The sequence below is a fragment of the Halichoerus grypus genome, chromosome 2 (assembly GCF_964656455.1).
Source record: "Halichoerus grypus chromosome 2, mHalGry1.hap1.1, whole genome shotgun sequence".
Lineage (NCBI taxonomy): Eukaryota > Metazoa > Chordata > Mammalia > Carnivora > Phocidae > Halichoerus > Halichoerus grypus.
The window spans coordinates 204,504,576-204,516,767 of record NC_135713.1 but is presented as its reverse complement, the minus strand read 5'-3'; the positions used below and the strand labels follow the sequence as shown (position 1 = coordinate 204,516,767).

Below are 12,192 nucleotides of genomic sequence, written 5' to 3'. Positions count from 1 at the left end.
TATTTGTCTCTGGTCCCTGACTTCAGGAGATAAGTTTCATTACATGCTGCCAAGGAGACCCTCTGGCTTTTATACTGAGCCTTCGAGTGGTGACCCATCACCCGCAGCTTTTCGCTGTCTTTCTCCAGTGTGACTGCCCCCAACAATAGTCATGAGGTCCCATGGTCCTTATAATGATTGCTCTCCCATACACCTGAGATTATTCACCACTACCGCAGTTCCTTCCACGGGTTCACTGCCCACAAAAGTTGTAATGATTGCACCACTGTAGTGTGCTAGGGCCCAGAATATTACACCTCCCACTACTGGTGGGGATCCTCATTAACAGGCAGGTGATCCAGCTCTAGAATCCCATTTAGAGTCTGTTTCCTAACACCACACTTAGCACCAATGGTGATGGGTCAGATTCCCCAGGAAATAGACTTAAAGACTCAGATCTGCATGAAGACATTTACTGGAAGTGCCATCAGGGAGCAAGGTCAGCAGAGGTGGGCAGAGGACGTTAAACTGTAAAGAGCCAGTTCCAGTGGAGACCTCAGCTGATCGCAGAAGCTCTGAAGCTGGGGTGCCCCTTCCCAGGTATCCTGAATGGAGGTGAGAGGGCCAGGCTTTGTTCCTCCTTAAGGACAGTCATTGGAGAGGTGAGGCACCTTCTTTCAGCCAAGGGCAATCCCTGGAAAGGTACCAAAGCTGCGAGGCTCAGCAGCTAGTGCCGGGCAGCTGGGGAAGGGCCCCTGGGATCGGGACGTGGACTCGGGCTGTGCACACAGTATCCACTGACGCCCATCTCCCAAACAGGCTTTATAAACGCCTGGAAAACAGAGACCATATTGAAAGTGGGGCATGTGCCCCCCCCCCCCCAGAGTAGCTATCAACTAGGTCTTGATTCTTCTGTTGAGAAGGATAGCATTTAGCTTCTTGACTTCCTGTGGATTTATTTTGAAGCCTCATTTGCGTAAATAGGCTGGCTTCACTGCATGGCTGAGTGGAGCCCTGTCCTTATTTGGGGTTCAATATCTGACATATGACACAGGCTGTTTCCTCAGGAACCTTCCAGACCTTTCTGGAACGAAGGTGTCAAAGGCAGGGAGGGATCGCCACCTCCTGGAGAAAGAAGGGACCTACGGCTCCCTGAGCATCGGGAGCCCTGCGGTCCGAAAGGTCATGTGAGCCCATAATGTGATTTTCGTTTTATAGTAACCACATTAAAAAGAGCCAAAAGAAACAGGTGAACTTGATTTTAATAATATATTTTATTTAACCTAATACATACAAAGTACTGACATTTCAACAAGTAATCAATATAAAATTATTAAGAAGATATTTTAGATTCAGAGGGGAAAAAATAACAACCCACAGGTATTACCAGGTAAGTGGGAGAAATAATCAGGGGAACGGGGTGCTTGGAGGACGTCATAGATAAGAAGGCCCGATCTGGGTTTTGTGAGATGAAAAGGAGTTCTTTTGGTAAAAACAGGAGTTGAAATCGAGGCATAAAAACTTACAGGCAGATGGTGAACAAGGGAAAAGACACCAGGCACCAAAAATTGGGGTCCTGAAGGAAGCGGCCAAGGCTGGAGCACGGAGCATGTGTGCAGGGCACAGAGTTGGCACACAGGGTTAGAGGTAGGTAGAGAAGATAATTCCGGAAGGGCTACCGTGTCATTCTCTGCCGGACCAGGAGAGCCCCAGAGACATGGTAAGCCAAGAAGCTGGATGATCCTGTTTGCATTTTCAATGTCCCCGGGAACAAGGTGGTGGATGGATTAGGCGGCGGCGGGGGTAGGGGAAGGAGGCTCCAGCCCTGGTGTGCGCGAGAGATGGGGATGAACTCATACCAGCAGGTAATGTTTATCAGGCCCCACCACCTGAAGAGGCCCTACACAAAGCACCATATATTGACCGTGCCAGTTACATTGTCAACAGCCCTAGGAAGTAGGTACTATTATTACTCCTATTTCACAGAAAGGAAACTGAGTCTCAGGGAAGTGAAATAGCTTACCCAAGGTCACATAGTGAGTCAACGGTATCTATCACAGGCCTCAAACCCAGGTCCATTGATTCTGGAACCCCACTCTTAGCCACAGCACCACGGCGCCACGGCACCACCCTATCTCCCCGTGGAGCGGCCCCCAGGGGAGCCGCTCTGGACCTGAGGGGGCTGGAAAGAGGGTAGAGGGGCCATGACCTGGGCTTTGATCGCATGTGGCACTTCAGATCAAGGATTAACCCTCAGGTGGCCAGCTTGGTACCCAGGGAAGTGATGCTGCCATCAACCTGGATGAGGAGTCTGGGAGAAGACACGGGTTTGGGGGAAATGGGTTTGTGACATCTGGCTGGCCATCCAGGAAGTATCCATGAGTTGGTGCTGAGGGGAAGGCCCTGGCGATCTGGGACTTGGTGGTGAAGAGTGGGAATGGTGGAGTGACTGCAGCCCCACTGTTCTTCAAGCTGGCCCGGGGGATGTGCTGTCCCTGGCCCCTGTACCCAAAGGAAGGAGGGAAACAGAGTACACCTGCCAAACCTGGGCTCTCACTTACTGTTCAACCTTTTCACTGGTGCCCCCGGCACAAACTAGTTTGCCCCGTGGATTGCAACCATTCCTGAGTCAGGAGTGAGAATGGCTCAGGGCCGGCCCATCTGGGTCCTAATCCTGACCGTACTGCAGGGTGATCTTGGGCAAATCCCACGGTTCTCCCAGGGCATCAACACAAAAAGGGGTAAGGCTCCAGGGGTAAGAAGGACCCGTTTATTTCCAAAAGCCCATGATTCTTGAGCAGCCACCAGCTGGAGCCTCAGGCAGAGGCATTTCTCCAAGTAGGCTAGCGACGGCCCCCCAGGGTAGGTCCCCTCCCACTCCACCTTCCTAGCTGAAGACCCCGGTGCTGAGGCACCCTAGAGCCTGCAAGCAGGCACTTCAGGGTAGAAGGAGTTCTCTGGGCCCATCTGGATTCTTTTGCACAGGGAAGTTTGGAGAAGCCAAGCGGGCTGGGGCTCCCCCATGAGGCAGTGTGAGGCCCTGAGGCCCAAGCACACTTCTTAAACCAGTGGCCGTTTAAGATAGGGATAAGACAGGGCCTGCTTCCCAGAGATCAGCAGCCCTCCCTGCTCCTCCTGTACCCTGCCAGCCCCTTAGCAAGGGGAGTGGCCAGACTGGCTCAGTTTCTGGCAGGCATATCTGTAAATAAGCAAAATTCCCCGGAGAAGAATCTCTATTCTCCAAGGAGGGCTGGGTGTTGGGGCCACGAGAGGAGGGGTTTCTCCACTGGGGAATGAAGGTGTTTTTTTTTTTTCATTCAGCAATTATGAAACTATAAACTGAGCCAATGCTCCCATCCCAGCTCACCCCACTCACCAGCTTGGGTGTGCAGACTGTGGTTGGGGGCTCGGGGACTGGGAAGGGGTCAAACCTTGACTGGAGCATCTCAGGTCTGAGTGAGGTGGGGAGGAACGTACTGAGCCTTCTTCTAAAAGGACTCTGATACAGCTCAAACTGGGGGCGACAAAAAAGGCTGAGAGATAGCAGGGGCAGCTCCTTGGGTGTATAGGGGGAGGACGGGAAACTGACCAAATGGAGGGACAGGAATCTCAGGCCTTTGACCCCCCCCCCCCCAGGTATGGTACATCACTGAGCAGCCAGTCTGTACCAGGCACTGTACTAGGCACTGGGGCAACACCCATACCTAAGACACGACCCACACGCTCAAAAGGGGTTTAGTTAGTAAGGGAGAGATCAGCATTTGGAACCGAGGGCTCTTACCTACAACCTAGCAGCTTCCTGGGGGAGGGGGCAGCCCAGCGTGGGCATGAACCTTCACAAAAGGGGGGCTCATACTTGTTCTCTCACAGAGGACTAATCTATGTAAAGGTGGATAATCTATGTAAAGCACTTAGTATAGTACCTGGTATTAAGTTACAGCTCAATAACTGGTAGCTATTATTAGCCATTATTACAAGAAGCCACAGAATAAACATGGCACGTCTTCCTGGACTGTGCCAATTTTACTCAACGATCAGGGAGGAGGCATTTTGTATTAAAACGAACACACACATAAGCTGGAGTACAGTGCAAAACCCACTTGGATTTTTGACATCAACGATTTGGGGCCCGCGTTGCCCTGCCCCTTCACCCTACTTGCTCGCCCCCTCCCCCATCCCCTGACAGACCCAGGGACTAGAAAAGCCCCTGCACTTGGACTCAGGAAAACTGGATTCCAACTTGCTCTGCAGATTACTATGTTGTGAGCTTAGGCTCTGAATTCCTGGACCCTGTTTCCTCATTGATAAAATGGGGTTACGTACTCCTATATCCAGGGGAGCCTGGCTGGCTCAGGCTCAGTCGGTGTAGCCTGTGACTCCTGATCTTGGGGTCATGAGTTCAAGCCCCAGGCAGGGCCTAGAGCTTACTTCAAAAACAAAAACAAACAAAAAAACGTACACCTATATCCACAATTGGGATAACAAGATAATATATGTGAATGTGTCTGGCACAGCACCTGGTCAATAATAGGTGCTCAATAAATGTTAGGTTATCAGGGGACTAAGGAGACAGGGCTAAGGGAACCGAAGCTACTACATTATTGCTGTTAAGCCTGCCAGGTCTTTATCGGGGAGGGAGTGGGGAACGGAGTCCTCCCAGCAGTGATTCCAGACGGCCACTCTTCACAGTGGTCTGGGATGGAAAGGCCGTGGTTCGTGAGCCCAGCTTTGCCCCTAAATTGTATCCTAATTCCCCTTCAGGTCATTTAGCCACCGTTTTTTTCTATACCTTAGTATGTGAGTTTTCTTTTTTTTTTTTTAAAGAACACGTATCTTTTCTTTTTTTTTTTTTTTAAGATTTTTATTTATTTGCGAGAGAGAATGAGAGACAGAGAGCATGAGAGGGAGGGGGGTCAGAGGGAGAAGCAGACTCCCTGCTGAGCAGGGAGCCTGATGCGGGACTCGATCCCGGGACTCCAGGATCACGACCTGAGCCGAAGGCAGTCGCTTAACCAACTGAGCCACCCAGGCGCCCAGTATGTGAGTTTTCTAAGATCTGGGTCCATTGACAACCACCCCAACCCCAATATTACATCAGTATTCTCGAAGTGCTTGGCTCAGGACACATTGTATACTCGGGCTGCCATCAGTGCTTCATGCATGTTCTTAGGATTTTTCCAGGAGTATAGTTCTATAGCCTTGGCAGTCTGTAAAATACTCAAAGAACAGGGATCCTGCCTTTTAAAAAGAACCCAAATACTGTAATATTGAACCATCCTACCAATCTATCTTTAATGGTCTTGCAGGAAAATGTGGAAAAAAATGATTTGACTGAGAAAGGTTAGGACCATAGCCTAAGTATTCTTAATTGCCTTCTAACAACCCATTATGAATTTGAGGGGTGCTTGGGTGGCTCAGTCGTTGAGCATCTGCCTTCGGCTCTGGTCATGATCCTAGGATTCTGGGATTGAGCCCCGCTTAGGCAGGCTCCCTGCTCAGCGGGAAGCCTGCTTCTCCCTCTCCCCTCCCCCTGCTTGTGTTCCCTCTCTCCTGTGTCTCTCTGTGTCAAATAAATAAATAAAATCTTTTTTAAAAAAAACAAACCCATTGCGAATCTGTCCTCTGAGAATGTTATCTAAATCTTTTGGAACTTACTTAAGGGACACATTAGTATAATTACTTTTTATATTTTAAAATAGCAATATGGAGCAAACCGTAAGTATAACAGTTCTGTCTGTCTAAAATTTTAGTCTAGGAAGGGCGGGTTGAAATATTATAGTAATGGTTAAGCTTTTTGGAGGGAAATGTATGTCAGGCACTGTTCTGCTTCCTTCAATCCTCCCAGTTGCCATTTGAGATGCCAATGGTATTATAACCCCAATTTTACCGATGAGAAAATTAAGGTGAAAAGAAGTTTATCCGCTTACCTACCTTTATAAGATTAGTAAGTGGCAGCAACAACCATGGCTCCCACTGCTAACTACCTCACCATCCCACCTCTTGCCATGTATACTAAGCCTCATGGAGCTTTGAGCCCCTCTAGATGGTTTTAAAGCCAAACGATAGAGGCCACTAATGCTTATCTTTCTGATCTTTCTCTGGACCTCCTTCACCAACCCCATGACCCATCCCTGAGGGGTCATGACCTTCCAAGCTTTGCATGTGATTTCCTAATACAATACACTCTAGATGCGCTCTTTCTCTGTATCTTTTATAGCCTTGCTTACAAGCTGCCTTGGAGTTGCTTTTTAGCTATTTATTATGTATATGTTTTGTCTCTCCAACTAGGCTGTAAACACCTAGAGGACAGGGACGGTATCTTGCTCTTTCTTACCCCTCCCAGTGCGTAGGACTAGGCTGGAGACGCCAAGGAGGCTCATTAAATGTTGTTGACAGTCCCCGGACCATCCTTCGCCCCACCTCGGCCACTCCCCTTTTCCTCGGTGCCCATTGCACTTCCTCCTCCCGGGTCCCCACCCAGTCCCGCTCCCCTAACTTTTACCCCCTCTGGCCCCGCCCCTCCCTCGCGAAGTCCACCGTCCCCCCCACCCCCCCACCCCCGTCCCCTGCAGCATCTCCAGCGTCCCCCAGCGACGAGGCAAGAGCTCCTAGCAACCGCATCTCGGTTCCTTGACGACGGCGGCACGCAGGGCCACGTCAGCGCGCCGTGGCCCCGCCCCCGCGCCGGCTGGCCCCGCCTCCCCGTGCCGCGTTCGCCGCCGCCGCCGCCACCGCCGCCGCCGCCACCGCCAGCACCGCCACCGCCGCCGCCCGAGACTCGCGCAGAGCAGTTATGGCGGATCCCGCAGCGCCCGCGCCCGCAGCTCCGGCTCCCGCCCAGGCCCCGGACGCGGCCCCGACCCCGGACGCGGCCCCCGCCCTGGCGCCCGGCCCGGACTCGGCCTCCGGGCCGTCCTCGGACTCCGGCCCCGAAGCCGGCTCGCAGCGGCTGCTGTTCTCTCACGACCTGGTGTCGGGCCGTTACCGCGGCTCGGTGCACTTCGGGCTGGTGCGCCTCATCCACGGCGAGGACTCGGACTCGGAGGGCGAGGAGGAGGGCCGCGGGAGCTCGGGCTGCTCCGAGGCGGGGGGCGCGGGCCACGAGGAGGGCCGGGCCAGCCCGCTGCGCCGCGGCTACGTGCGCGTCCAGTGGTACCCGGAGGGAGTCAAGCAGCACGTGAAGGAGACCAAGGTGCGGCGGGCCGGGGCCGGGGCGGGGGCCGGGGCGGGGGCCGACGCGGGGACGGAGTTGCTGCCCGAGCCCTAGGCCGGGGAGGGGAGGCGCGCGAGGCGCTGGCCGGAATGGTGCAGCTGCAGTGGGCCGAGGCGAGAGGACGAGCCTCCGCCGGGGGGACGCTCCGGTGCAAAGTCATTGCACCAGCCCCGGGCCGCCGGGCCCCGGGCTTCCCCACGCGAAGGGACTTCCGAGCCTTGCGGTGCTGTGGTGTCGGCCTCGAGATTCTGTACGTGGACCCACTACCGTGGGGGACTCCTCAGGCTCTGGGGCACGCTCGGCATTACACCAGTGCGGCGTTTCGCTGACCCCCGAGGAGCTACATACTGCATTGTGCATCCAGGAAGGGAGGCCGTGCCGGGTCCGTGCGGGAAGGGTGGTGGGCGTTCCAAAACAAGGATAGAGGTGAAAATCTCAGACGGCATAAAAACCCAGGAAGTTCCCTAGATGACAGAATGCGTTATAATGGGTAAAGAAACCCGACCCCCTCCCCCCGCCCTTTTTTTTTTTTTTTTTTTTTTTTTTTACCTTGTTGCCTTGTTTTAATTGCTGCGGGGAACTTTGTGAGTAAAATCATTAACGATCAGAGCCGTGGTATTAATAGTACGGGGTGGGGGGGATGTGACAGCTGCGACTGGGATTGATGACTCCCAAGTGCAGTTGGACTTCTTGAAGAAAAAAAAAAATACTGTGGAACCATGGATGGACAAGAGCCACCCATTTGGAAACCCAAGGTTTTTTCCTGACCTGAGGCTGTCAGGCAAACATCAGACTCCCTTACGCTGTTGGGGTGAGGCTGGTGAATATTGCAGTTTTACAGACAAAGGGGTTTATCATCTTAAACCTGAAACCTTGAACCAAGGTTGGTTTGGTGGCTTCTTCTGTCTTGTTCTCCTGAGTGTGAATTCCTATCAGTGATTCACACACGCACGCACACACCCCTGTATCTTTCACACCTTCCTCGTCTCCTCCTCCTTCTCCCCTTGAAGAAAACATTTCTAAGCAGGAATCGGGCCTGGGCTGTTGACAGGTCTGATTTCAGGGGAGGGCACTTGAGAAGTTAATCTGGGTTTCTCACACACTGGGAGAAAAGGCCACAGAGGAATAGGGCTTGCCACGCTACAAAGGGGGTTTGTGATAACAGCTCTTGGCAGGGGAAGAGGCCCCACTCCCAGGAAGAGCCTGTGATCCACTTCCTAGTGGCACGAGTGACTTGATAGCAGCAGGGTCTTTCTCCTTCCAGTGTGCACACATCCACAGACACAGAAATCCGCATACAGGACCCCTGGCTTCCCCTCAGAGAAATGCAGATCAGGCATTAGCCGCTCTGACTCGGGAAGAAATTTTAAGTTCGTTTGCAAAAGTATGTGGAAAATTGTACCTTTTATAGTGGAATGCTTGTTAAAAATTACCACTGGTGTTGTTACGTCGGAAAGAGAAGATTTTTGCTCTTTATACAGTGTTTCTACATTGTCTTAACTAACGAATGGCTGCTGATGTCTTCCTGTGGGTTTTTGAAAAATGTTTTTCCCTAAACCATCTTCTCTAGAGGTTGGTGACTCTTGAAATGCAACTCATTTCACTGTGTCATGGCCTCCTGCCCTGGGACTGGGCGGGCAGGCCAAGCTCCACTACCGGGAGCTGCCATGTTTATCAGTTGTTGTTTCTGTTCATCTTGACTTTGGTGGTTAACTTTATTTACAGTTATGTTCTGTCTGCCTCCTCCCGCCGTGTGTAATTATACCAAGTTTGACTTAAAATACCTATCTAGGAATTAAATAGAAAACAAGTTTAAGGCACCAGCTTGGATACATTTTGAAGCTGCCCTCTTGTGATTTGCGTTGAAGTTGTTGAAATCCATTGTGGCTCCAGTGGTGGTGTTTTCTTTGCCACGAGTGTCTGAGCTTCTGAGCTTAGCAAAAGCTAAAGGGCATAGGAACTGTAGGAAGCGGTGGCGTGTAGTGTCCATTTGTGGATGGCAAGACCTGGTTCTTGTAGGAATGAAGAGTAGGTTTGTTTGGGGGCTTGGGGGGTTGTATACCTGATAGGTAGCTGTAGGTCACCATGAACCCTAGGCACAGATGACCCCAACTAGGGTGCTGGGTGGGACCTTGCAGTCTAGGAAGTGGTAGGAAGATTTTTTTTCTTCTCATCTCTCACCCCTTATAAATCCGTGGAGGTGACAGTGTGCTGTAAAGGAGAGACCGTTGGCTGAGCATTTAGGTTCTGATTCCTACTCCATCACTAATTTGGTTATGAGATTTGAGAACCCAGTTACTGATAGAATAGGGTGGTGACAGTATTGAGAAACATACTTCTTTTTAGGGCTGCCACCTATTGGAATTTTTTTTAATGGTACCCTTTTAATGTGGAGTGTTTAGTAGGCTGTGGAGTATTTTTGTAGTTTTCAGGTTAATTTGTTGGGCAATGAGTAAAGGCTTAATACTAGTCTCTTAAGTTTTAATGAACAAATTCATAAAGAGATGAAGAGGCTGGCCAACAAGGTCTACCCCCTCCTGGCCACTTCAATGAAAATTATCAACAGAAACAAAATAAGTAGGGGCGCCTGGGTGGCTCAGTAGGTTAAGCGTCTGCCTTCAGCTCAGGTAATGATCCCAGGGTCGGGATCGAGCCTCGAATCTGGCTCTCTGCTTAGTGGGGAAACTGCTTCTCCCTCTGCCGCTCCCTCCTGCTTGTGCTCGCTCCATGTCTCTCTCTGTCAAATAAATAAATAAAATCTTAAAAAAAAAAAAAAAAGAAATAGCTCTTCCTTGAAACTGCAGAATTTATGGTCCAGTTCCTGAAGCTTCCAGCAGCCAAAGTCAAGCTTCTTTAGGACTTAAAACAAGCACGTACCTTGTGCTCCTTCCTTTCCTCAATCTCCTGTCCCCTTCATCTGACTTACCCACTTGTAACTTTTCCCATTTGCCCAGAGATCTTCTATATGACTTACCCTTTCCCTCTCAGTGGCCATCCTTGAGTAACATTTTGGAATATAGCCAAATGCCGCCAGTCTCTTTGCCTTCTTGAGCGCTGGCTAGACATGGTGGGTCCTTCCGGTCTCCACCTGTCATGGTTGGACAGAATGGCCCCTGTTAGGAAGAGAACAGACTGCTGTTTGTCAGTCCAAGTTTGGGGGCTTCCTGTTTATGCTTTAGTTTCCCCATCTCTTGTGTGCTGTCTTTTGCTTAAAGTTGCCACAACATCCAGAGTCTCTCCTGATTTGAGATTTAATGTCTTTAAGTTAAAGCTGTGTCTGTGATCACTCTGCTTTTCTAAGGCTCTGTGTGTGTGTGTAGCATCCTTCATGACAGGTCCCTTAGGAATTGGCTTTTCAGTTTATTTTTGGCTTCTACTCAGGCCAACATTTCCCTGGGGAAAACTATTTAGATGTAGCATCATAGCATGTGAAGGTTGCTTGCTTCACTTGTCCAGGTGCTGGACTCATTAAAAGCAATTGTTCTTAGTGATGTAATAGGAAGAAATTATGTAAGGTTAACCAAGATGCAGGACTGAGTGCATCTAATTGCATTTTATTCAGATAGGATCACAGCACTTGCAGACTGGCACAGCTGTTCTGTGATTTTATTCTTTGTCCTTTGGTTCCCCCTTTCTAACTCCTGGGACTCAGTGCCTTGATTATGTCTCTGTCTGACTTGCCGCTTCACTCAAGGGCACTTTCACCAGATGAGGGATGTGTGTTTGTGTCCTGTGATTGGAAGTCAAAACCCCTGGGTGCTCTTCCCAGCCGTCACCTACTCTGAATCACCTTGGCCTAGTCACTGCCTCATTTTTCTCACTGCAATAAAAGACAAGATCTGTCTTTCTAGCCCCTGAAACGAGCCTGAACCAGAAGCGTAGCTGGGTGGTATGGCCACTTGGCTATTAGCCGCCACCATCCTGAGGTCCATCAGACAGAGCCAGCCCCACCCCTTCAGGAGATCACTTCTGTGCATCACAGAGAGCCACACCAGCCCCACCCCTTCAGGAGATCACTTCTGTGCATCACGGAAAGCCACACCAGCCCCACCCCTTCAGGAGATCACTTCTGTGCATCACGGAGAGCCACACCAGCCCCACCCCTTCAGGAGATCACTTCTGTGCATCACAGAGAGCCACACCAGGCCCACCCCTTCAGGAGATCACTTCTGTGCATCACGGAAAGCCACACCAGCCCCACCCCTTCAGGAGATCACTTCTGTGCATCACGGAGAGTCACACCAGCCCCACCCCTTCAGGAGATCACTTCTGTGCATCACGGAGAGCCACGCCAGCCCCACCCCTTCAGGAGATCACTTCTGTGCATCACGGAGAGCCACGCCAGCCCCACCCCTTCAGGAGATCACTTCTGTGCATCACGGAGAGCCACGCCAGCCCCACCCCTTCAGGAGATCACTTCTGTGCATCACGGAGAGCCACACCAGCCCCACCCCTTCAGGAGATCACTTCTCTGCGTCACAGAGAGCCACGCCAGCCCCACCCCTTCAGGAGATCACTTCTGTGCATCACAGAGAGCCACGCCAGCCTCACCCCTTCAGGAGATCACTTCTGTGCATCACAGGGGGCCATGCCAGCCCCACCCCTTCAGGAGATCACTTCTGTGCATCACGGAGAGCCACGCCTCCAGAGGCAAAAGATGCCCCAGCGGGGTTTGTTTCAGTGGTGGTGGAATTCCTACTAATCAATCACATTGTTGCTCATGACCTGGTGGATATATTAAGCTACTTCTATAAATACTCATGAACTTCCCTCCTCTGAAACTTTATGCACGTTTAAAGTAATACCTGCCAAAGTCCACTAACCTCCCGGCGGGGGGTGGCGGCGGGATGTCAAATGACTATATATGTATACGTGTGTATATTTTCCAGAATTTGGAAGACATCTTTTGGAAGTTTCCAAAAGAATGAATTACAAGGATGGTAGAGTGTTGCTTTTGTATTTTAAAATAATAATAAGGACAGACATTATGTAGTGTTACT

At 51.0% G+C, this 12,192-nt stretch overlaps 1 protein-coding gene across 2 annotated transcripts in view; it reads left to right on the top strand.

The window, feature by feature from the left end:
- The first annotated feature begins 6,697 nt into the window (after window positions 1–6,697).
- The window catches only part of UBE2O (ubiquitin conjugating enzyme E2 O), a 56,929-nt gene continuing 51,434 nt past the window's right edge, over window positions 6,698–12,192 (top strand). For both annotated transcript variants that reach the window (XM_036088743.2, XM_036088742.2), the window contains exon 1: window positions 6,698–7,171. In XM_036088743.2, the coding sequence (XP_035944636.1) occupies window positions 6,773–7,171 (399 nt within the window). In that variant the 5' untranslated portion in view covers window positions 6,698–6,772. The remainder of the gene's footprint in view (window positions 7,172–12,192) is intronic.